Consider the following 26,545-nt stretch of genomic DNA (forward strand, 5'->3'; position numbering starts at 1 on the left):
GGTCAGAATTCTAAAAGTATGGGGTCTCAAATATAACTTCAAACTTTTAAAAAGGAAACCATCAAAAAAACGAAATGGAATGAGAAAGAAGAAAGTACATCCCAGATTGAAAGACCGCTTTCGCAAGAACCTGCAAAAAAAGTGAAAGCGAAGAAGAAACACACTAACGCAGAAAAAAAGTTGGCAAACAGGTTGGTAAAATTCTCTTATTTGATGTTAAAGAAATTAGATGGTAAATTAACATTCCTATACTTGCAATATTCGTCTTAGTTTTATTTCATATTTCTACTTTCTTTCAAAAATTTTATTATGGAAAATCCAGTACATATAGAAAAGTTGAAAAGGCTAAGAAACCCCATGTACTCAGCATCAGCAATACTAATATTTGGCCAACCTTTTTGTATTTTTACCCCACTCATATACCCCCTCATTATTTGTGTTTGTTTGTTTGTTTGTTTTGAGATGGAGTCTTGATGCCATGCCCAGGCTGCAGTAGAGTGCAGTGATCTCAGCTCACTGCAACCTCTGCTTCCCAGGTTCAAGCGATTCTCCTTGAGTAGGTGGGACTACAGGCTTGCGTCACCATGCCCAGCTGATTTTTGTATTTTTAGTGGAGACAGGGTTTCACCATGTTGGCCAGGCAGGTCTGGAACTCCTGACCTCAAGCGATCTGCCCACCTCGGCCTCCGAAAGTGTTGGGATTACAGGTGTGAGCCACCTCGCCCAGCCACCCCCTCATTATTTGGAAGCAAAATGAAAATTTATGTTTCATCTATAAATATTTCAGCATGTATATAAAATAATTTGGTTTGCGTTTTTTTTTTTTGAGATGGAGTTTTGCCCTTTTTGTCCAGACTGGAGTGCAGTGGCCTGATCTCAGCTCACTGCAACCACCACCTCCCGGGTTCAAGTGATTTTTCCTGCCTCAGGCCTCCCAAGGAGTTGGGATTACAGGCGCCACCATGCCTGGTTAATTTTTTTGTATTTTTAGTAGAGACAGAGTTTCATCATGTTGGCCAGGTTGGTCTCGAACTCCTGACCTCAGGTGATCCACCCACCTCAGCCTCCCAAAGTGCAGGGATTACAGGCATGAGCCACTGCACCTGGCCTGGTTTGCTTTTTAAATAAAAAAAATTTTTTTTTTTTTTTTTTTTGTGAGATGGAGTCTCACTCTGTCGCCCAGGCTGGAGTGCTGTGGCGCAATCTCGACTCACTGCAACCTCTGCCTCCCGGGTTCAAGTGATTCTTCTGCCTCAGCCTACTGAGCAGCTGGGACTATGGGCGCGTGCCATCACACCCAGCTAATTTTTGTATTCTTAGTAGAGACGGGGTGTCACCAGTCTGGTCTTGAGCTCTTGACCTCATGATCCACCTGCCTCAGCCTCCCAAGGTGCTGGGATTACATACGTGAGCCATCGCACCTGGCCGAGTTTGGTGTTCTTAAATTTATTCATTTCCCTCATTAACTTTTTTTTTTTTTTTGAGTCAAGGTCTGGCTCTGTCACCCAGGTTGGAGTGCAGTGGTGCGATTGTGGCTAACTGCAATCTTTGCTTCCCAGACTCAATCCAGCCGCCCACCTCAGCCTCCTGAGTCGCTTAGACTATAGGCATGCACCACCATGCCCAGCTAATTTTTGTATGTTTTGTAGAGATGGGATTTTGCCATGTTGCCCAGGCTGGTCGCAAACTCCTGGACTCAAGTGATCCAGTCAGCATTTTTTTTTTTTTTAATAAAAAAATAGAAACAGGGTCTTGCTATGTTGCCCAGGCTAGTCCTGAACTCTTGGGCTCAAACCATCCTCCTACCTCCATCTCCCAAAGTGCTAGGATTACAGGCATGACCCACCATGCCTGGCCAGCATAACGTTGTTTAACAGTGTATTTGAATCAAGGTGCAAATAGTGATCCTATCACATGTACCTAGCTAACAGTCTTCATTCCTCTCTTCTTTGCCACTCTCTTCAAGCCCCTTATTTCCTTTTCCCTTTTCTCCTTTCAACTGAAGACCTTTGTACCAGTTCTGGAGCTGTTAGTCACTAACAGTTGGGAACTGCTACTTTTTGTCCTATTTAAACTTAATGCATCTGTACACAGCCTTGTTTCTTCCCCTCTTTCTTAGAGAAAAGTGTCTTCCCTCTTGTCCGAGATTAACTCAGCCACCTGGGTGCTGTGTGTACCACATATGTTCTTCTGCCTTTTTAGGGATTGTGCCGTCAGATCCATCCACGTTCCCCTCTTTCCCTTATCCCTCGTTTTTTTTGTTTGTTTGTTTTGAGATGGAGTTTCGTTGTTGTCGCCCAGGCTGGAGAGCAACAGTGCAATTTTGGCTCACTGCAACCTCTGCCTCCGGGTTCAAGCGATTCTCCTACCTCAGCCTCCTGAGTAGCTGGGATTACAGGCGCCCACCACCACACCCAGGTAATTTTTGTATTTTTTTGGTAGAGATGGGGTTTCACCATGTTGGCCAGGCTGGCCTCGAACTCCTGACCTCAGGTGATCCACCCGCCTTGGCCTCCCAAAGTGCTGGGATTACAGGCGTGAGCCACCGTGCCCGGCCCTTATCCCTCTTTCTGTTATATAGACGTGCTCAAGATTCTAATCTTTAAAAAGGACATTCCCCCTATCTGCCAAAAAAAAAACCCATGTAAATGCGTGTCTCTGTTTGCTACCATTCCCACAGTCCTTCCCTTCAGTCTAGCTTTTAGGAAAAGTAGTCTGTTCTTGTACTTTCTCCCTTTTCTTGATCTGTTCACCTTTCCACGCACTTGCATTCTGGTGGTGGTGGGTTTTATTCTCCGTCCTGACTGTGCCACTGAAGCAGTGCTCACTGAGGCCACCCTGACCTCTCTGACATATGTAATGGGCAGTGCAGCTTTTGTCTTATGAGTCCTCTGTTACCTTTCACGTGGCTGCTTTTCTTGTTGAAGCTACTGGATTCTCTGAGAGAAATCTCTTCTGATTTTCCTCTTGCCAATTCTTTCTTGGTGTTACTGTGGTATCTTTTCCTCTGACTGCTCTTTAAATGTGCATTTCCCTCAGGGGTCTCATTCTTGGTCATGTTCTTGTGACCCTTTGTCACCCTTTGTTGGGGACAGTATCTCTTGTGCCCACCGTGATCTCCTGATCTCCAGACGTGTATGTTTGTTTGCCTCCTGGCATTTGCACCTGTTTATTCCATATGTACCACCAGGTAAGAATGCTCCACTGGGAGCTCATCATTCTCATCAGACCTGTTCCTTGGCATGAGCACTACCACTAGCCTTCTAGTTGCCTAAGTTAGTGGCCCGAGAGTCATCCTGTCTTCTTTCCTCTCCTTGCTTAGCTAATAAGTTGCCAAGTCCTGATGATGCTGTTTTTTGATTATCTCTTTAATCTGCTTTTTCGTGTTCACCTCCTTCCCTGCTGTGGTCAGTCTGGTCAGTCTTCTCAGATACACACTGTTGTAACCATCTCCTTACTGGTCTCCCTTCTCCAACCTTATCCCGTTTCTAATTATCTTCTACTCTTCTGCCCAAATGATCTTTTTTAGATGCTCTCAGAGTCTTCAGTGTCTCCTCGTCTTCAGTAGGATAAAATCTAAGCACTTTCGTGTAACATTGAAGGTCTCTTCTGAGCTGGTTCCCATCTTACTGTACTGTCTCGTTTCCTTTCACTCCTGCTAGGTACTTTATATACTGTAGTGAGCAAAACACTAGACATGGACCCTGTCCTCAGGGGAGGAGTAATAACAGTCAGCTTTTATTGGACTATGTGCCAGACACTGATTTCCTCCTCTGAGAAGCCTTTCTCGTTTATGTTTGCATACCATGTATTATAGCTGTTACCATTTTATTGTGAACTTGGTCTGTCTCTTCACTACACTATTGGAGGCCTTTGATTGTTTCTTTATCTTTGTATCCTCAGAGTCTAGAACTGAGTAGGAACACGGTAAGTATTTGCTGATGAGTGAGTCATTTTTATGATTCTTACTAGCTCTTCTCTTCCCTCACTCCTTAATATCCTTTAGTTCTCCTTTCAGATTGATGCTCAGACCTTGCTTATCCATATCCAGCAATACTTTATATTGTATTTACCATTTCACAATTTACTTTTGGTAAGAGTCCTTTAAATATTACAGAAGTATTAGAAGTAGGGAATCTGGTTTTTCCTATCGGCCATATTGCTTTTACAGAGTAAGTACTCTGCTGCCATATTAACCTTTTTAGACTCTCAGGGAGTGTGATAGTGCCCCTAAAGGTCTAGAGTAGAAAATGAAATTAGGCACTGATAGAGTGTAAACTAAATCTCCAGGAGCTTTAAGTGAATCAGCTTTTGTTTAGATGAACTTGCTGCTGCTGTTGCCTGGCAGATTTAACGTGTTCAAAAATTGAGCTTCACTTATTCTTGCCAGGTGCAGTGGTTCATGCCTGTAACCCTAGCACTTTGGGAGGCTGAGGTGGGCGAATGGCTTGAGCTCAGGAGTTCAAGACCAGCCTGGGCAACATAGCAAAACCCTGTCTCTACAAAAAAATATAAAAGGAGACCGGGCGCAGTGGCTCATGCCTGTAATCACAACACTTTGGGAGGCCGAGGTGGGCGGATCAAGAGGTCAGGAGTTCGAGACCAGCCTGGCCAACACAGTGAAAACCCCGTCTCTGCTAAAAAAAAAAAAAAAAAAAAAAAAAATTAGCTGGGCATGGTGGCAGGCGCCTGCAATCCCAGCTACTTGGGAAGCTGAGGCAAGAGAATCGTTGTGAGCCAGGGAGGCGGAGGTTGCAGTGAGCCGAGATTGCACCACTATACTCCAGTCTGGGAGACAGAGCTAGACTCTGTCTCAAAAAAAAAAAAAAATAAATAAATAAATAAACAAATGTATGTATGTATGTATGTGTGTATGTATGTATAAAAGGCTGGACACGGTGGCTCACACCTTTAGTCCCAGCACTTTGGGAGGCCGAGGTGGGCAGATAACTTGAGGTCAGGAGTTCAAGACCAGCCTGGCCAACATGGCAAAACCCCATCTCTTACTAAAAATACAAAAATTAGCCCGGCGTGATGGCGGCCACCTGTAATCCCAGATACTTGGGAGGCCGAGGCAGGAGAATCACTTGAACCCGAGAGGCAGAAGTTTCAGTGAGCCGAAATTGCACTATTGCACTCCAGCCTGGGTGACAGAGCAAAACTCCATCTCAAAAAAAAAAAAAAAAAAAAAAAGCCAGGTATGGCGGCATGCGCCTGTGGTCCCAGTTACTTGGGAGGCTGAGGTGGGAGGATTGCCTGAGCCTAGGAGGTTGAGGCTGCAGTGAGCTGTGATTACGCTGCTACATTCCAGCCTGGGTGACAGAGCAAGACCCTGTCTCAAAAAAAAAAAAAAAAAAAAAAGAGCTTAACTTTTTCTAACTCTTGAGTTAAATCATTTTTTTTCTAAAGATACTAGTCAGTTTCTAGATAGTGCTGCTCTAAAAATTTTGATATATTTGTGAGTGGTAAATCTAGGAAAATTCAGAAGACATTGGGAAATATTTCTAGTCGGGAGGGTAGGGCTGTGCTTTGTCAAATACTAGACCTAACTGGCATGACTCTTACTGCTTATTTTGTTTTATTTTTTGCCTTAAAAAGGGAAAGCGCTCTAGCGAGTGCTGATTTAGAAGAAATTCACCAGATACAAGGGCAGAAAAGGAAAAATTCTCAACCTGGTGTTAAAGTAGCAGATAGAAAAATACTTGGTGATATAGATGACACAGTTGTCAGTCAAAGAAAGAAAATTCAAATCAACCAAGAAGAAGAGAGATTAAAGAATGAGAGAACTGTGTTTGTTGGGAATTTGCCTGTTACATGTAATAAGAAGGTGAGTTTGTATATAGTAAAAGTTCAGAGAAGTTAATAACTTTGTTCTTCCTGTGTTGAATAAGCATTCAATAATAAGTCATGGATATAACTTCATTGTAAATTATTACATAAATCATCCTAATATAAATGGATTCCAATATCCACCCCCTCCTTTTCATTCCTGTAGTCCCTGCCGATTCAGGCTTTTGCAGATTATATTTGAATATTGCAGTGACCTCCTGCCTGGTTTCTTTCTTTCAGCCTTATCTCCTGTTATATGCCACTAGAAAGTAAGCTCCATATGTTTAAAGATGTTTTTCTTTTTTCTTCTTTTTTAAGACAGGTTCTCACTGTCACCTAGACTGGAGTGTAGTGGCACGATCATTGCTCACTGCAGCCTCAAACTCCTGGACTCAAGTGATCTTACTGCCTCAGCCTCCTGAGTAGCTGGGACTACAGGCGCACACCACCACACCTGGCTAATTTTTGTGTTTTTTTGTAGAGACAGGGTCTCACTATGTTGCCCAGGCTGGTCTCAAACTCCTGGGCTCAAGTGATCTGCCCTCTTAGCCTCCCAAGGCGCTGAGACTTCAGGCATGAGCCACTGGGCCTGATCCTCTTTTTTCATCATTCTGTCTCTCTTTTTTTTTTTTTTTTTTTGAGACAGAGTCTCGCTCTGTTGCCCAGTCTGGAGTGCAGTAGCGCCATCGCCACTCACTGCAAGCTCCGCCTCCCGGGTTCACGCCCTTCTCCTGCCTCAGCCTCCCGAGTAGCTGGGACTACAAGCGCCTGCCACCACGCCCAGCTAATTTTTTGTATTTTTAGTAGAGACGGGGTTTCACTGTGCTAGCCAGGATGGTCTCGATTTCCTGACCTTGTGATCGGTCCGCCTCGGCCTCCCAAAGTGCTGGGATTACAGGCGTGAGCCACCACACCCGGCCTCGTTCTGTCTCTTGACACCTGAAGTGGTGCCTTGTGCATAGTAAATATGTGTTGTTTAAAGAATGAAGATGTCCTGAGTGTCTTCCGTTGTGTGACGATCACTGAAGCAAAACCTGCCCTTTGCTTCTGCATGTTCATGTGATAGTAACTGTTGCAATCCTTAGCTCGGCATCCTGCTCATATTTTGAAGGACAATTTAAACTCTACTTGATTAAAAACAGTAGAAAAACCTTTTTGAGGCCAGGCGTGGTGGCCCACACCTGTAATCCCAGCACTCTGGAAGGCCAAGGTGGGTGGATCCCCTGAGGTCGGGAGTTCGAGACCAGCTTGGCCAACATGGTGAAACACCTTCTCTACTGAAAGTCCCAAAAATTAGCTGGGTGTGGTGACACATGCCTGTAATCCCAGCTACTTTGGAGGCTAAGGCAGGAGAATTGCTTGAACCCAGGAGGGGGAGGTTGCAGAAGCCAAGATCGTGCCACCGCACTCCAGCCTGGGTGACAGTGAGTGAGACTCTGTCTCAAAAAAAAAAAAAAAAAGTTTATTCCTGGTTTAAACCAATGTGAAAACATGAGAGAGTCTATGGAAGTTATAAGTCTATCCTTAATTTACATGTGATAAAGGTTATAAAAGATTGAAAGAAAAGCATACATCCGATGGATACTAATAGGAGCTTGAATTGTGTTTTCTTTTTTTTTTTTTTTTGGGACAGAGTCTCACAAGTTTCAGTAAAATTTTTTTGTTCATCCAACTGAATAGTCACCTACTTTCCTGAAATGTTCTTAAAAACTGGCAGTAGGCTGGGTATGGTGGCGCATGCCTGTAATCCCAGCACTTCAAGAGGCTGAGGCGGTTGCATCACCTGAGGTCAGGAGGTCGAGACCAAACTGGCCAACATGGCGAAACCCCGTCTCTACTAAAAATACAAAAATTAGCTGAGCATGGTGGCGGGCGCCTGTAATCCCAGCTACTTGGGAGGCTGAGGTATGAGAATCGCTTGAAGCCGCGGGGGTGGAGGTTGCAGTGAGCCGAGATCACACCACTGCACTCCAGCCTGGGCGAAAGTGCAAGACTCTGTCTCAAAAAAAAAAAAATACCTGGCAGTAAAGGATTATCAGACAATTTTTCTTAATTTTTGTAGCATGTGTTTGATGTTCTGAAGGTGAGCTAATGTGTATGTATCATTTTAATTTTAGAAGCTGAAGTCGTTTTTTAAAGAGTATGGACAAATAGAATCTGTACGATTTCGTTCTCTGGTATGTTTCATTCCCCTGTAAAATTACATAATATTAAAATTTATTGCATTTAAGTCAGATTAACTTCTTGCTGTTAGTGAGATGGTGGAGCACTTTAACCTTTTGAATCAATAGATTCAAATTTAACCCAAGAAAAGAGTTGCTCTTACTATCTACTGCTGACTCTTGAACTTTTTAAATAATGTAGTGAGTTTACTTAATAAAATGATACTCTTGCTACGAAAGCCTGCAATGTACTTTGGAGGGTGGATGGGTGACTTATTTACTGTGTCAACAGAATAGGCTGAAAAGTTAATACTGATTATTATTGCTGGAATCCTAGGCATTCTCTTCCTATGTCCCATCATATGCATTAGTATGGGAGGTGGGTATGATTGCTGCAAACAGTCTTTGTTCTCTGAGCACAGACAGATAAAGTATTTATGTCAATTTAATATTAAAACTTTATAGAAGTGAGTTGGATTTTACCAGCTCAGCCCTCTGGACCAGTTATAGCCACATTCTTTGGAGCAGGAAATAAGTATCATTTATATTTGGTTTTCCCATACATGATTTTTTTTTTTTTAACTGCATAGGCATAGTTAGTTGACGTACCGTAGTGTACATTTTTGGACACTATTACATAATTAATGTATATTAGAATATAGGAAATGTTTATTCTATTTTTTTTTTTTGAGACAGAGTCTCGCTGTGTCTCACCCAGGCTGGAGTGCAGTGGTGCGATCTCGGCTCACTGCACCCTTCACCTCCTGGGTTCAAGCAATTCTCATGCCTCAGCCTCCCAAGTAGCTGGGATTACAGGTGTGCGCTACCACGCCCGGCTAATTTTTGTATTTTTAGTCCAGACAGGGTTTCACCATGTTATCCAGACTGGTCTCAAACTCCTGACCTCAGGTGATTCGCCTGCCTCAGCCTCCCAAAGTGCTGGGATTACAGGTGTGAGTCACTGCGCTTAGCCTTTTTCTTGTTTCTAATTGCTCTTTCTCATGTGATTCTCTAGAATAGAGTTTCTCAACTTTCATACAGTTGACATTTTGGGCTGGATACTTCTTTGTTGTTGAAGGCTGCCCTTTGTATTATAGGATGTTTAGTAACATCCATGGTCTTTACCCACTAGATGCTGGTAGCGCCCCCTGCACATCAGTTTAACGATGGAAAATATCTTCAGGAATTGCCAAATGTTAGAGGAGGCACAACTGCCCACTTCTATAGAAGTAGACGTTACCCGAAGCTTTGACAGTGCCCATAATTTCTGTCAGGGTATTTATTTCCCACTGTCATCACATATCTTTTGTCTGTCCTTCTGAGTTCCATTTCCCCGTATTAGACCTTTGGCTGACGCATTAGTGTGGGTGTCTTGCCAGACCCCGATTTCAGTATATCTGCTTACTTCATCCATTCTCACCCCAACCCTATGCTGCCTACTGATTTTTCTGTGGTATTTAGTGGCGCCCAGGCTGCAGGTTTTGTGGTTGCCTTTGACTCTTCATTGGCTCACCCATGCTAGCGTTTGCCATTCCTGCCCGTTTTTCAACTGTGATTTCTTCCTAATATGAGTCATTCCTTTCTTTTTTCCTTGTCCTACCTAAGTTCTCATTACCTCCTGTCAGAATAGTCGCAGAGGCCTATTGTGGTTCCTACCTTCAGTCTTCCTCTAATTTGTCCAACAAAACACTGTCAACTCAGTCTTCCTGAAGCTCTTCTTCCCGGAACCCTTACCTCTTTCCCTGCCTTGCATTAATGAAACGCCCTTCCCCCCCATCCCCCCAGCCGCCACACACACACCCCTCACTGGGCCTGCTATTGCCTTCTCCCCTTTGGGGAGCCTGCCTTGATTCTCCCCAGTCTCTAGGCTACCAGTGTGTCCCTGCTATGCATTTGACAGCACCCATCCCTCATTACAGTACTTAGTACACTCTACTGAAATTGCTGTTTGCCTCCTCCACCAGACTGTAAGCTGTGGTTACAAATACTCTGTCTTACTTCTTCTTGGGTTACCAGCACCTGTAGATTGTGTTAATTATTCTCACTGTCAGTGAAATACATCCTTAATTCTTAGCTTGGCAGTTCTCCAGTGTGGCCCCGCCCGTCCTGTGTTCCTCTACGCATGGGTTTTCTCACCTTTGTCCCTTTGCCAGTCCATTTGTTTTGCCTGGAATCCTTCCTTAAGGTACCATTTTTGCCTATGAAAGTATTTTTCAGTATGTGGCTAAAATGTCCCTTCTTCAAAGCTTTTCTGATACTTTATATCATTAAATGATATTTTTTCCTCTGCATTATTCCTGTACTTTATTGCCTTATGTTGTACTTATGTATTAATATCTTTAATGACAGGATGTAGGCCGGGTGCAGTGGCTGATGCCTGTAACCCAGCACTTTAGGAGGCCAAGGCGGATCACTTGAGTTCGGAAGTTCGACACCAGCCTGGCCAACATGGCAAAACCCCGTTTCTACTAAAAATACAAAAACTAGCTGGGCATGGTGGCGGGGGCCTGTAATCCCAGCTACTTGGGAGGCTGAGGAGGGAGAATCGCTTGAACCTGAGAGGCAGAAGTTGCAGTGAGCCAAGATTGTGCCACTGCACTCCAGCCTGGGCGACAAAGCGAGATTCTGTCTCAAAAACAAACAAACAAAATAATACAAAACCAAACAAATAACGGGATGTAGACCCTGTACAGAAGGCACCCAATAAATGTGTTTTGATGATGTCATTCACATGTTGATTATTCATTTAGACATTTCTATGTCTTGTACTGTTTTTTTGAGGTTTGAGAGTTTGACTGTGTTAGCAATTTTAGCAAGATAAACTGCAAACAGAAGAAATAGTTAGAATTTCATAGTTTTACTATGTAAACTGTCAGGTTACTGAGAAAGAAAATAGGCTTTCCAGAAAAGATTTATAATAACTGCCCTACAAGGCATTTATGTTCTAGATTGTGAACTAGCAGGGTTGGTGTCTTTTCACCTTGATCTTCTCAGTACCTGGTTGCATTTGGCATGTTGTCGACAGCTGTAGTTGTTGACATGTATTTCTGCCTCTTCCATAAAGTTTTCCCTACCTGCCCCATCCACTCTTAAAGGAGGCTATATATGACTGAAAATAAAGTGAACCTGCATATAAAAGAGATTCCCATACCTGCACAATGGACACCATGCATTTTTTTGCCTGTTAGAATATATAAACTCTTAGAGATACAGGTGATACAATATGTCTTTTTATATTATTCATCAGTTTAGTTAGACATATTTAAAAATTGTATTAGAATACACGATAAAATGTTAATTTATAAACATTTCTTTTTCCTTAACATTTTTCCTTTTTTTTTTTTTTGAGACGGAGTCGTCTTCTGTCACCCAGGCTGGAGTGCAGTGGTGCCATCTGGGCTCACTGCAAGCTCCGCCTCCCAGGTTCACGCCATTCTCCTGCCTCAGCCTCCCGAGTAGCTGGGACTACAGGTGCCCGCCACCACGTCCGGCTAATTTTTTTGTATTTCTAGTAGAGACGCAGTTTCACCGTGTTAGCCAGGATGGTCTCGACCTCCTGACCTCATGATCCGCCCGCCTCAGCCTCCCAAAATGCTGGGATTACAGGCGTGAGCCACCGCGCCCGGCCTTTTCCTTACAGTTTTCATGTGTCTTTCATCGTCTGTGTCTCTTCCTGGCGTCCTCCCTCTAGGAGTCATCTGATGCAATTTGAGAGCCCAGTATCTTAACTTCTGTCTGGGTTTTTGAGTCCCTGCCTGTTAAATCTGAGCATGATGGTTTCATTGGAAAAACTTATCCTAAGCCATGAGCTTCATTTCATATAGCATTAGGATGATTGGCCAGGCACGGTGGCTCATGTTTGTAATCCCAGCACTTTGGGAGGCCGAGGTGGGTGGATCACGAGGTCAGGAGATCGAGACCATCCTGGCTAGCACAGTGAAACCCCGTCTCTACTAAAAATACAAAAAATTAGCGGGGCGTGGTGGCGGGTGCCTGTAGTCCCAGCTACTCAGGAGGCTGAGGCAGGAGAATGTTGTGAACCCGGCAGGTGGAGCTTGCAATGAGCCGACATCATGCCGCTGCACTCCAGCCTGGGTGACAGTGTGAGACTCCGTCTCAAAAAAAAACAGAAAAAAAAAAAAAAAATTAGGACAATTGTTTCTGATTTGTTTATTTCCCTAGAATGTTTTTGATCACAGTGTACTGGAGTTAGATACTTAGACTTCACTTAAAATATTAATTTGAGGTAATATTTCAAATACTGTCTTTAATACTTTTTTTTTCTCTTGAAAGATTCCAGCAGAGGGAACTCTATCCAAAAAGTTGGCAGCAATAAAGTAAGTCTATAATTAGAGGAAGGGAGTCACCTTAAACTTTCTTCCTTTTTGGCTAAAAAGTTAGACCATTTCTTAACATTGCATAGATTTTATTAATATATTTGGATAATAGAGCATGATTGACTGTTTGCTTCTGTATTTGAGAGCCTTTACATTTGTCACGTTTTTCTTTAAGCCATAATATAAATTATAGAGTCATAGAAAATATTACTGGAAAATGAGCCATGAAAAATTTTAAGAATGTTTTTAGTGTTTGGAAGAGAGTGTAAAATTTCATGCCTAAATTTTCTCATACAGATTACAAATGCCATATTTCTTGTGTTTTTCCAGAGAGAATTCATGTTTGCTTGTGCTGGTCACCTGGGTATACTGCCAGCCTGTGACCACTTGGCGTTCTCTGTTGGAGGGTTTTGGACCACACTGGTGGTGGCTTGTTTCCAGTGCTCAGGGGACTTTTTTGTTTCCCACTCAGTGTCAAGAATGAAACCTACACGTCTCCTTGTTCGCCCTTCCATATGGAAGGCTTATTTTTCATTTACCTTCAGCTTTATGCCGGTTTCCTATTAGTCTCATATCTTGGGTGTTTTTCTCTCTTAATGGTACATGAAATGATGAAGTTTATAAGGAGATACTTCTTTATATTAGATAAAATATAATAATGTACTTTAGAAACATTTCTGGGAATCCTGTTCTATCAAACTTTTGTATGACAACAGTCCCTTTGGACATCTTGGTGACTTCATTTCAATATTCAGTCTTCATTTGGAGTTATTTGGCCGACCAGGTCTTCGCCGGTTTTTCCTCATAACCATCACAGTGCCAGGTGTATAGTTAAGACTTGATAAATATATGGATTTCCACAGTGTTTGCTGAGGTAACCAAAGATGCAGATCCTCCTAGATACCAGGCATTGTTCAGTGCTGTGGAGACTAGAAACCTTAGTAAGATACAACCCTTCTTTTTGAGTCATACTTTTGTTTCTGTATGAGGTTGAAACCCAGGAACCTAAATTTGAACAGAAACAGAGGTTCTGACAGGTGTATGTACAAGTACTACTGAGGAATTCAGTGGGATATGTTAGAAAATTGGAATTTTCTAACATGACACCATACTGTCAGCTTCTCCTCCAGCCCCATCTCATTGTTTTTTTGTTTCTTTGTTTTGTTTTGTGTTTTTAACATACAAGCTCTTGCTCTGTCACCCAGGCTGGAGTGCAGTGGCAAGATCTTGGCTTACTGTAGCCTTAAACTTTTGGGCTCAAGTGATGCTCCCATCTCAGTGTGTCCCCAGTAGCTGGGACTACAGGTGTGCACACCACCATGGCTAATTTATTTTATTTTATTTTTTTGTAGACATAGAGTCTCACTATGTTTTTCAGGCTGGTCTTGAATCCCTGGCTTCAAGCAATCCTTCTGCCTCAGCCTTCTAAAGCAGTGGGATTATGAGCATGAGCCACTGCCTTTTTGTTGTTGTTTTTAATTTAAAATTTAATGATGGCTGGGCATGGTGGCTCACACCTGTAATCCCAGCACTTTGGGAGGCTGAGGTGGGCGGATCACTTGAGGACAGGAGTTTGAGACCAGCCTGGCCAACATGGCAAAACACTGTCCCTACTAAAAATAGAAAAATTAGCGGGGTGTGGTGGCGTATGCCTGTAGTCCCAGCTACTTGGGAGGCTGAGGCAAGAGAATCGCTTGAACCCAGGAGATGAAGGTTGCAGTGAGCCCAGATCGCGCCATTGCGCTCCAGCCTTGGCGACGGAGTGAGACTCTGTCTCAAAATAAATAAATAAATAAAATTTAATTATACACCTTTTCTCTAGTCAGCCAATTGCCTACCCTAGGCAAGTGTTTTTAGTTTCTTATGTAAGCTTCTAGAGACATCTTGGCGTTTAAAAACTGATAACGCATAGATGTTCTTCTTCCCACATAAAACATTTTAAGTCACTGGTATTCAACATACACACTACTCCACACCTTCCCTTTTTCTACTTACTACAACTTGGAGATCTGTTTATATTGGTGTGAAAGTGATTATTTTTATAGCATTTTAAAAAAAATGCCCTTTTTCTTAGAGTATTCTGTAGTTGTGCCTTAATTTATTTTATCAAATCTCCCACATGGACAGAAAGTTTTTTCCCAGTCTCATGGCCATTACGAATAATGCTAAAGGCCGGGTGCAGTGGCTCATGCCTGTAATCTCAGCACCATTAGAGGCCAAGGCGGGCAGATCACTTGAGCCCAGGACCTCCCTGGGCAAAATGGCAAAACCCCATCTCTACAAAAAATTAGCTAGGCATGATGCCGTGCACTGTAGTCCCAGCTGCTTGGGAATCAGATGAAGGAACACCTGAGCTCAGGAAGTGGAGCTGTGATTGCACCCCTGGCACTCCAGCCCGAGTGATAGAGTGAGACCCTGTCTTCAAAACAAACAAACAAACAAACAAAACCTGCTGTAATATTTTAGCTGGTCATGGAGGCACGTGTCTGTAGTCCCAGCAACTTGGGAAGCTGACGTGGGATGATCACTTGAGCCCAGGAGCTTGAGGCTGCAGTGAACTGTGATCACAACACTGCACTGTAGCCTGAGTGACAAGCAAGACCCGCTCTCTCAAAACAAAACAAATAATGTTGGAGTAAATGAGTGACTTTGTACTTAGGTAATTTTGTACATAAGCTAAACTTATCTGTAGGATAAACTTCTAGCAGTGGCATTGCTCAGTCAGAAGGGTATTTGCATTCATATTTGACTGCTGTCTCGTAGAGATTGCAGCCTATTCATGTTCCCACATCTTTACCAACAGTAAAGTTTTTTACTTTATAAAACCAGTATGTTGGCCAGGGAAGATGGCTCATGCCTGTAATCCCAGCACTTTGGGATGCTGAGGTGGGTGGATTGCATGAGCCTAGGAGTTCGAGACCAGCCTGGGCAACATGGTGAGACCCCATCTCTACAAAGAAATACAAAAATTAGCTGGGCAAGGTGGTGCACGCCTGTAGTCCAGCTACTCTGGGGGCTGAGGTGGGAGGATCACTTGAGGCCAGAGAGTGGAGGCTGCAGTGAACCATGATTGCACCACTACGCTCCAGCCTGGATGACAGAGTGAGACCCGATCTTAAAAAAAAAAAAAAAGTATGTTTTTGAGCTTTGTGATTGTTGGAAACCTGAGTGTGGTATTTCTAATTTGAATTTCTCTTATGAGTGATCATCTTGTCATGTAATTTTAAGAGTCATTTGTGCTTTCTTTTATTTGAATTATTAGTCTTATTGATCTGTGGGATGTTCATGAAATCAGCCTTTTGTGACATGAATTATGGATATTTTTTCTCTATTTGTCATTTGCTATTTATTTAATTTATTTTTTGAGACGGAGTTTTGCTCTTGTTGCCCAGGCTGGAGTGCAATGGTGCGATCTCAGCTCACCATAATCTCCTCCTCCCTGGTTCAAGTGAGTCTCCTGCCTCAGCCTCCTGAGTAGCTGGGATTACAGGCATGTGCCACTACACCTGGCTAATTTTGTATTTTTAGTAGAGACGGGGTTTCCCCATGTTGGTCAGGCTGGTCTTGAACTCACGACCTCAGGTGATCTGCCCCCCTCGGCCTCCCAAAGTGCTGGGATTACAGGCATGAGCCACCGCGCCGGGCCTTATTTTATTTTTAAGAGATAGATTCTTGCTTTGTTCTTCAGCAGAAGTGCGGTGACTCAATCATAGTCCACTATAGCCTGGAATTCCTAGGCTCAAGTAATCATTCTGCCTCAGCCTCCCGAGTAGCTGGGACTACAGGTGCACACCACCACACCCTAGCTTGTTGGCTTTTTGACTTGGCTTATGGGAAATTTTGCCATGTAAAACTTTTTTCCTTTTTCTTATAGCCAAAATGTGTAAAACCTTTTTTTTTTTTTTAGTTTATTAAGGCTACTTCCCGTAAACTGCACATATTTGACATGTACAATTTTATGATTTTAACATATGTAGGCAATCTTGAAACCACTGCCATAGTCCAGATACTGAACACTTTATCACCTCGAGTTTCTTCCTAACCCTCTGCAATATGTCCCTCCACGTCTGTCCTCAGGCAGCCATTCACTTGCTTTCTGTCTCTGTGTGTTAGTTTGCTTTTTCCAGAATTTTATTTAAGTAGAGTCATCATACAGGATGTACTCTTGTCTAACTTGCTCAGCATAATGATTTTGAGGTTTGTTTTTTTGTGGGTGAGGGTTGGAAGAGGGGAACAGTGTCTTGTACTGTTGCCCAGGCTGGAGTCGAGTGGCACGATCATGGTTCACGGCAGCCTTATCACCTGGGCTCAAGCAGTCCTCCTGCCTCAGCCTCCTAAATACCTGGGACTACAGGTGCTCGCCACCACACCCGGCTGATTTTTAAGTTTTTAGTAGAGCCAAGGTGTCACTAATGCCCAGACTGGTCCTGAACTCCTGAGTTCAAGTAGCCCTCCTGCCTTTGCCTCCCAAAGTGTTGCAATTACAGGCTTGAGCCACCGTGCCTGTCTGAGATTTGTTCTTATTATTGCAATGCATTGGTAATTAATTCGTTTTTATTGCTCAGTAGTATTCCATTGTATGACAGTACCATTTGTTTATCCATTCACCTGTTTATTGTGTTGTGTTGTATTGTATTTATTGTGATTTATTGTATTGTATTGTATTGTACTGTATTGTATTGTGATGGAGTCTTGCTCTGTCGCTCAGGCTGGAGTGCAGTGGCACCATCTCGGCTAACTGCAACCTCCACCTCCCAGGTTCAAGTGATTTTCATGCCTCGGCCTCCCGAGCAGCTGGGATTACAGACACATACCACCATGCCCAGCTAATTTTTTCATACTTTTAGTAGAGATGGGGCTTTGCCATGTTGGCCAGGCTGGTCTAAAACTCCTGACCTCAGGTGATCCACCTGCCTCAGACTGCCAAAGTGCTGGGATTGTAGGCGTGAGCCATCGCACCCGGCCTCATTCACCAGTTTATGAACATTCAGGTTATTTCAGCCTTTGGCTATTATACATAAAAATGCTAAAAAATATTTGGGTACAGATCATTTCTTTTGAGAAACTGCCTGGTCGGATTGCCAGATCTTATGGTATATTTTAACTTTCTAAGAAGCTGCAAAATTGTTTTCCAAAGTCCTTGTACCATTTTACATTCCTGCCAGCTATCGATGAAAATGTCAGTTGCTTCACATCCTCACCAGCACTTGGCATTGTCATTTAATTTTAGCCATTCTAAAGGTTTGTCAACCACAGTGACTGAAGATGTTAAGCATCTTATGTGCTTACTATTTGTATCTATTCTTTGGTGAAATGTTGGTACAAAAATTTTGCCCATTTTTTAGTGACTTTTAAATTATTTTTATACAATTGTAAGGAGTTATTTATATATTCTAGATATAACACCTTTTCCTGCTATGTGTGTTTCAGATATTTTGCTCCAGTTTGTGGCTGGCTTTTTTAGAGGTGTCTCTCTCTCTTTTTTTTTTTTTTTTTTTGAGATGGATCCTTGCTCTGTCACCAGGCTGGAGTGCAGTGGTGCGATCCCAGCTCACTGCAACCTCCGCCTCCTGGGTTCAAGTGATTCTCCTGCCTCAGCCTCCCAGGTAGCTGGGATTACAAGCGTGCGCCACCACACTCGGGTCATTTTTGTATTTTTAGTAGAGACTGGGTTTCACCATGTTGGCCAGGCTGGTTTCGAACTCCTGACCTCAGACGATCCACCCACCTTGGCCTCCCAAAGTGCTAGGGTTACAAGCATGAGCCACCGTGCCCACCCAGAGGTGTCTCTTAAAGATTGAAAGTTTTAAGTTTTATTGAAGATCTCATTTAGAGAGTGCTGTTGTTGGCCAGGCACAGTGGCTCACGCCTGTAATCCATTAGTTTGGGAGGCCAAGGTGGGCGGATCACCCGAGGTCAGGATTTCAAGACCAGCCTGGCCAACGTGGTGAAACCCCGTCTCTACTAAAAATACAAAAATTAGCCAACAGTGATGGCGTGCGTCTGTAATCCCAGCTATTCGGGAGGCTGAGGCAGGAGAATCGCCTGAACCCGGGAGTTAGAGGTTGCAGTGAGCCGAGATGGTGCCATTGCACTCCAGCCTGGACTGCAAGAGCGAAACTCCATCTCAAGTGCTATTGCTTGTCAGTTGGCTTGGTAGTCTGGTGGGAGTAGGCGCAGCAGGGTCTCTGCTGTCTTGTCTTAGTGTTTCTGTGTCTCAGGAGTGCACCTGATCAGGGCTTTTTTCCTGGGGCAGCCAAGCTGTGCCAAATGCCTTGTACCTTTAGTGGGAATTGTGCAGAGGATGTTTCCCACCTCTCTCCCAGTAGCTGGACTCCTCCCTTCCTCCGGCTGTAGGGGTCTTCAGTATGCCCTGGAGTGACAGGGTTTGCTATCCCTCTCCTAGCAGCTTAGCCTTCTCCTCCATCAAGAGAAGAATCCAGGTGGGGCTTTGTGCCTTTCCCACACTTTGGCAATTCCCTCCTCCAGGCCTGCAGCATCCATGGCTGCAATCTCAGCCTTTCCCATGGAGTGGAGGTCAGTGGGGCAGATCCTGAGGATGGGTGCACACTCCTGCGTCAGCAGCCTCCAGGACCTCTGTTTCAGGCCCAGCCCACGCTGAGCTCTAGTGTTTTAGTGAGATCATGGCTGGAATCTTTCCTGCTTGTCTGGTGCCCAGCATTTTGCCCCTGTGCTCGGCCATCATAGAGCCAGTAGAGCCAGTGCTTCCTCTGTCTCTCTTTGGAGGGAGCAGGCCTGTCCTTAGCTTCTAGCTGCTGGCTTTCCCCAAGACTTCAGCTCTCTGATGGCTGCAACAAATGTTATGATGCTGGGGGTTATCTGGTTTCTTCTTAACTGTTAAGAGCAGGAGTGATGCACTTTCTGGCTTTTTACATTCTAGGTGGAAGTGGAACTCCAGCATTTGTTCCTGGGGGTGCACTAGGATGTGTTGGATTTGGGAGTTGTCAGCAGCTGTGTGTTGGGTGAAAGAGCAGGGCTCTAGAGTCAGCTAGACTTGGTTTCAGTCCTAGGCCAGCCACTTGTTGCCGTTTCATCGCAGTCACATACCTCTTTCAGTCTCAGCTTCCTTATTCATAAAATCAGAAAAAAAACACCATGTTGGAGATGTGAGATTAAATGAAATACATAAAATGTCTAGCTGAGTGTCTGGTATATATTAGGCATTCAATAAATCACAGCTGGTTTAATCAATACAAAAGCATTAGTATAGTGTATTATTACAGAATGCCATCAGTCATGTCAGGCACTAGTTTCCAGTTCCCTTCTTGATGATACTCATTTATGTAGTAGCATTTTTGTTACTTCAAAACAGTAGGTTGATGTCTTCAGGGAAAGATCTGTGTTCATTACTAGGTCCTTTTTGCTAACTCCTCACATCCAAATTATATCACCATTTTGCAAACCTAGTGACTTAATGAGTTTAGGCATTTAGTAGCAGCAGCTGCAGTCATTGACAAAAGGGTAAAAACCAGTCATAACATGACTCCCTGGAAAGAACACAACACCCACCAGCAGTTGCGACAAAGGGGTCACGTCTGAGTCTGATCCATCCTTTGGATGCAGCTGCCAGTTTAGAAGAAATAGAGAGGACAAAGGTTTGTGTTAAACTACTTGATGAGCTTGCAGTTGCAAAATCCAGGCTGTGGGGAATTCTGCAGGCCAAACAGTGAGATAAAGAGATACAGAGAAAACTCTGTAAATTAAACAAGATTCAAAAGACATATCAGGTCAAAAGAATAGACAAGACCAAAGCATGATGTCTAATAGACACTTGGTTGATAAAACCACAAAGATGTGCAGGGAAGTAGTTCCTATAAAAATGGGAATGGTGGTTGCCTTTGGAGGGAAGGAGGGGCTGCAACAGGAAAGGGCCACAGAGAGGCTTCTGAGTGGGCTACGAGGCACGTTGAGCTGTTGTTAATTCACTCAGCTATACATAGTTTGTGCACTCTTCTATATGGGTGTTTTACAGTAAAGAGGAAAACTCAGTCTTTCACAGCTGTTTATGTGTGTGTTAGATACGGACTGCAGCTAAGATGTCAGTTTTTAGTTCTCGTATGGCTCTCAGGGATTCATATACATGGTCCATCTGTTTTCTCATGGTTATGACTCCTAAGAAAGTATGGGTTGTGTCTCCACCAATATCTTTGTAAGTTGTGTGTTATTTTTTGAGTTATTACTAAATATTTATTCAAAGAGATAAAATGTCCACCCAGGAATTCTTGTCATGTGTGTTGATTAAGAGTTGAAAACAAGCTGGATTTTTTCTAGTGACTTTGAGGCTAAGAAACTTTACCTTGTCTCTCTTTTCTTTCTTTTTTTTGGTGTAGACGTAAAATTCATCCTGATCAGAAAAATATTAATGCCTACGTTGTGTTTAAGGAGGAGAGTGCTGCCACGCAAGCATTGAAAAGGTAATTTTATCCCTTAGGTTTGAACAGAATAATCGTCCTATAAGTATGTATGAGTATTTTTTTTATTCTTTGGTTTCATTTTAGCATAGATATTTTAGTAATTGAGTGCTGATTTTTAACAACCATTTTCCCTTTGTATTTATAACGTAGAAATGGGGCCCAAATTGCAGATGGATTTCGTATTAGAGTTGATCTCGCATCTGAGACCTCATCTGTAAGTAGTACTTGATTTGTTTAAAGAACGAGAGCTTTGTAGAGAGAAATCTTTCCTTCCAGGCTTTTCCTGGAAGAGGACTGGAATCAGCAATGTGAGGGAAGCACAGAAGGAAACAGCCTATGTCCTCTGTGGTTACAGAGTTGATGGCAAGAGAGGCACAAGGACCGAGGTCAACATTCCCTTCAAAAATGTAGTCCTGGCTGGGCACAGTGGCTCATGCCTGTAATCCTAACATTCTGGGAGGCCAAGGTGGGAGGATCACTTGAGCCCAGGAGTTAAGAGCAGCCTGAGCAATGTAGCAAGACCCTGCCTTTACAAAAAAAAAAAATTAGTCAAGTGTGTGATGCATGCCGACAGTCCCAGCTACTCAGAAGGCTGAGGTGGGAGGATCACCTGAGCCCAGGAATTTGAGGCTGCAGTGAGCTGTGATCATGCCACTGCATTCCAGCCTGGGCAACAGAGGGCAACCCTGTTTCCTAAAAAGAAACAAAAACATAGTCCTCTTCAAATAATCATAATTAGGTCAGAAGGTACATTAGACATCATCTGGTTTAACACATTATAGACCGAGGTCTAGAAAGTTCAGTTATTCATTAGACAGTTTTTAGTACATACTCTATCAGAGATACAGTTCTAAGACATAGTCTCAACTTCCTAGGAGCTGACAGTATACATTAGGGTCGGAGTGACAGATCATGTCACTGTTGTATAAGTACTGTCATCAATGCACAGGATGATTTGTCAGCTCAGGATTGGGACACCTGACTTGGGGATATGCCAGGAAGAAGAGACAAGGCAAGCTTCCAGGGGAATGAATTTCATAATAGTCTTGAAAGATGAGGAGATAGAACTTACCTTGTGGAGAAGCGGTGGGGGGGGGGGCGGAAAAGAAAGAAGAGAAGGCTTATGTAGACCAAAAGTGGTGTAAAGGCCGAGGGCCATGTCTGGGAGGAAAAACACAGTATAAATGGTGAGGACAGAAACTAATTCACTCAGGAGATGGCAAGAGCTTGATACAATTGTTAGGTGGGTGAGGTATGTAAGAGTTGCTGTTGGACAAATAGGCAGAGGCCAAATCATGAAGACCTTGTCTACCGTGCTTCACACAGAGGAGTCTGGATTTTGTTCAGGAGCTATTCTAAAAATTTAAACTCAGAGTGACATGACCAGATTGGGACTTGACAAAGGTGCCTAGAAATGAATGAAGGACAGTTATAACAGTTCACCCACAGAAACATAGAGTGCATTTCTGTCGATGTCAAAGCAACTTAGTGGAGAAATGACAACGACCTGGATGAAAGCCCTGGCTTGACTTGGGGACCCAGTAGAGGGTCAACAAACTATGGTAGAGAGCCAAGTCTGCGTGCTGCTTTTTTTTTGTTAATGAAGTTTTCTTTTGACACACAGCCACATCCATTCATTTGTGTATTATCCATGGGCTGTTCTCAAGGTATAATGGCAGAGTTGAGTAGTTGCAACAGATTCCACATGGCCTGCCAAGCCTATAATATTTGCTCTCTGACCCTTTACAGAAAAAGTTTGCATGCCCTCAATATAGCAGGCCGCTCCTGATCCCTACCGTGTGTCAGTGCCAGCTGTGAACAAAAGGCCCCTCCCTTCCTCTGGTACCCACACACAGTCCAGCAGGGAAGACAGAAGAAACAGAATCAAAGAACATGATGTGTGGTTAAATTAGAAGATGGGTGACCTGTCAGATATGGGGGGAAGGAGGGATAGGGAGGATTTTCGATGACTTCCATTTTCTGGTCTAGTGAGTGATTTTTATTAACTGTCTTTTTGTTTCAGAGAGACAAGAGATCGGTTTTTGTGGGGAATCTCCCTTACAGTAAGTTTGTTTAAACAAAGTACAGTTAATATTACTAAGTAAATAACAAGGAAATAAGAACTGAGTAGTAACTTAATGTTTTGATTTAAGACTAATTTTAAAGCATGCAATGTGTTTGCTGTGGCAGCACATGTACAAAAAAGTGTGCAATATAATGGCTTATTTTCATGGGACCATGCTTAACTAGTTGTATTATGAAACATCTCCATGTTTCTGAGGGGCTCCCAACTCTTTACTTCCATTTTGGTTGAATTTGTTTTCAGAAGTTGAAGAATCTGCCGTTGAAAAGCACTTTCTGGACTGTGGAAGTATCATGGCTGTGAGGATTGTGAGAGACAAAATGACAGGCATCGGCAAAGGGTTTGGCTATGTGCTGTTTGAGGTATGGGAGACTAATGCATTGTCGCTGTCCTTCGAAGTGCCCTGGGAGGCATTGACACTGTTGCATGTCATCATTGAGACATAACTTTCACTTCCATTCTCAAATTCCATCTTCAGAAAACTGGGCTGGGTGTGGTGACTCATGCCTGTAATCCCAGCACTTTGGGAGGCCGAGACGGGTGAATCTCTTGAGCTCAGGAGTTCGATACCAGCCTGGCCCACATGGTAAAACCTCGTCTCTACTAAAAGTCCAAAATTATCCAGGTGTGGTGGCGGGCGCCTATAATTCCAGCTACTCAGGAGGCTGAGGCAGGAGAATCGCTTGAACCTGGGAGGTGGAGGTTGCAGTGAGCCGAGATCATGCCCACTGCACTCCAGCCTGGGCCACAGAGCAAGACTCCATCTCAAGGGAAAAAAAAAATACAAAAAATTTAAAAATTAGCCGGATGTGGCGGCTCATACCTGTAATCCCAGCTACTTGGGAGGCTGAGGCAGGAGAATCACTTGAACCTGGGAGGCAGAGGTTTCATTGAGCCGAGATCACACCACTGCACTCCAGCCTGGGCGACAGAGCAAGACTCCGTTTCAAAAAAAAAAAAAAAAACTAGGTATGGTGGCTTATGCCTGTAATCCCAGCATCCCAGCACTTTGGGAGGCCAAGACGGGTGGATCACCTGAAGTTGGGAATTCGAGACCAGCCTGACCAACATGGAGAAACCCCATCTCTACTAAAAATACAAAATTAGCTGGGCATGGTGGCACATGCCTGTAATCCCAGATACTCGGGAGGCTGAGGCAGGAGAATCGCTTGAACCCGGCAGGCAGAGGTTGCAGTGAGCCGAGATTGCTCCATTGCACTCCAGCCTGGGCAACAAGAGGAAAACTCTGTCTCAAAAAAAAAAAACAAAACCGAAAACAAGAAAACTGAATTTATAACCTGCCATAATATATTGCTGCAACTGCACCTATCCAAAAGATGTCCCAGTTCTTTCTTCATACTAATGAAATGTTTTCGATCCTGGATATTAGAAGGACTAAATCACTGAATCTTCTCCACCTTCTGTATGATAGAGTAAATAATTGACATTAAGGTATAAGAAAGTTTTATTCTTTGTGCCAAATTAGTTATATTTAGTTCACTAATTTTTAACCAGTGATTCATGCCTGACAATATTAAGGAGTAAAAGACTATACAGGCCGGGCATGTTGCCTCGTGACTGTAATCCCAGCACTTTGGAGGGCTGAGGCGAGAGGACTGATTAATGTGAGGACTTCAAGTCCAGCTTGGGCAACATAGGTAGACACCGACTCTCCAAAAAAATATACAAGTAAGGCTGGGTGCGGTGGCTCATGCCTGTAATCCTACCACTTTAGGAAGCCAAGGCAGGTGGATCGCTTGAGTCCAGGAGTTCAAGACTAGCCTGGGCAACATGGCAAAATCCCGCCTCTACAAAAAAATACAAAAATCAGCTGGGCGTGGTGGTGCATGCCTGTAGTACCATTTACTTGAGGGGCTGCGGCAGGAGGATCACCTGAACCTTGGGAGGTCAAGGCTGCAGTGAGCCACCCACCCTGGATGGCAGAGTGAGACCCTGTTTTAAAATAAGAAAGAAAAATTAAAAAATAAAGATCTAGCTGGTCATGGTGGCCAGCGCCTGTGGTCCTATCAGGAGGCTGAGGCTGGAGGATTGCTTAAGTACAGGAGGTCAAGGCTGTAGTGAGCCATGATTGCACCACTGCACTCCAGCCGAAGTGACAGAGTGAGACCCTATCTCAAAACAAAAAATAATGTATTGTCATTCCTTGATATCCATGGTGTATTGGTTCCAGGATCCCTCTCACATAGCAAACAGTATATATAGCTGCAGATGCTCAAGTCCCTTATATAAAATGGCACATTTGCATGAATGTATATTGTTATATATAATAAATATTTTTTATTGTCATCTTATTTGTTGTTTTCAAGTATTTTCTATCTGCAGTTGATTGAATCCTCTGATACTGAACTCACGGATTTGGGGAGCTGACTCTACAATACTATGTGATGTCATATATTTTTCTTCTCTCAGTAACAACCCATTACTACATTTCCTTTCAGTTTTTCCTTGTGCTGCCATTTTTATAGTTGAACTTCTCTCTGTGAACTTAAATTGTGTTTACATCCTATTTTATGTTATTTTCTGTTATGTAAGCATGTTCCATTGAGTGATATAACAGAGTTTATACTGTCATTTCTCTCATGTTGGACCTTGGTAGAATTCTCTATTTTTCCCTGTAATAATGAAATTGCAGTGGTTGTGTGTTTTTTGCTTTTGAGACAGAGTCTCTGTTGCTCAGTCTGGAGTGCTTTGGCACGATCTCAGCTCACTGCAGCCTCTGCCTCCCAGGCTCTAGCGATCCTCCCATCTCAGCTTCTTGAGTAGCTAGGACTACAGGTGTGTGCCACCACGCCTGGCTAATTTTTGTATTTTTATGTAGAGACAGGATTTCACCATGTTTCTCAGGCTGGTCTTGAACTTCTGAGTGCAAGTGATCTATCCGCCTTGGCCTCCCAGAGTGCTAGGATTATAGGTGTGAGCCACCCCGCCTGGCCTGGTTATGTTTTTTTCCCAAAAGTTTGGATTGTAGATTACTTAAGATAGATCCCCATTAGGATATTACTAGGTTAAGATGTGTTACCATTTTGAAGACTCTTGATAAGAATTGCCTGGTAGCTTTTTTAGAAAGATTGTCACAGCATTTGTTGCCATTGTTACTGTATTGTGGTTACCTTTCTGCTTCTCTGCTCCCTGTCTTCTATTACTTGATAAGCTTCTAAAGTCCTTTAACAAACATCTCATGGATATTCAGGGTTGTTAGCATTAATGGCTCTATATTAGAACAGAAGTATAACAGAATTTTGGATCTAAATGGAATCCTAGAGGGTGTCTAGTCCAACATCTCAGGTACTGTAATGGAGAGTTCCCTGCCCTCTGGTCAGCTAATACAATGGGGCTTTGACAGAAAGATGGCTATGCAAAGGAGGTTTATTGGTTTAAAATATTGCATATGGGGGCCAGGCGCGGTGGCTCATGCCTGTAATCCCAGCACTTTGGGAGGCCGAGGTGGGCAGATTACAAGGTCAAGAGATTAAGACCATTCTGGCTAACGTGGTGAAACCCTGTCTCTACTAAAAATACAAAAATTAGCTGGGTATGTTGGTCTGCGCCTGTAATCCCAACCACTTGAGAGGCTGAGGCAAGAGAATCGCTTGAACTCAGGAGGTAGAGGTCACAGTGAGCTGAGATCGTGCCACTGCACACCAGCCTGGCAACAGAGCGAGACTCCGTCTCAAAAAA

General features: G+C 43.4%; 1 protein-coding gene across 6 annotated transcripts in view; it reads left to right on the top strand.

The window, feature by feature from the left end:
• RBM34 (RNA binding motif protein 34) overlaps positions 1–26,545 on the top strand; it is a 29,070-nt gene that overhangs the window by 1,829 nt on the left and 696 nt on the right. Inside the window, exons 3-10 of one of the 6 annotated variants that reach the window (XM_063670953.1) lie at positions 55–191; positions 5,599–5,827; positions 7,947–8,006; positions 12,285–12,328; positions 20,674–20,763; positions 20,914–20,977; positions 22,787–22,826; positions 23,090–23,208. In XM_063670953.1, coding sequence (XP_063527023.1) covers positions 55–191; positions 5,599–5,827; positions 7,947–8,006; positions 12,285–12,328; positions 20,674–20,763; positions 20,914–20,977; positions 22,787–22,826; positions 23,090–23,208 — 783 coding nt within the window. The remainder of the gene's footprint in view (positions 1–54; positions 192–5,598; positions 5,828–7,946; positions 8,007–12,284; positions 12,329–20,673; positions 20,764–20,913; positions 20,978–22,786; positions 22,827–23,089; positions 23,209–26,545) is intronic. The other 5 variants (XM_063670960.1, XM_063670972.1, XM_063670975.1 and 2 more) reach the window with 5 other exon arrangements.

Source organism: Pongo pygmaeus, chromosome 1 (assembly GCF_028885625.2).
Source record: "Pongo pygmaeus isolate AG05252 chromosome 1, NHGRI_mPonPyg2-v2.0_pri, whole genome shotgun sequence".
NCBI classification, from domain to species: Eukaryota; Metazoa; Chordata; class Mammalia; order Primates; family Hominidae; genus Pongo; species Pongo pygmaeus.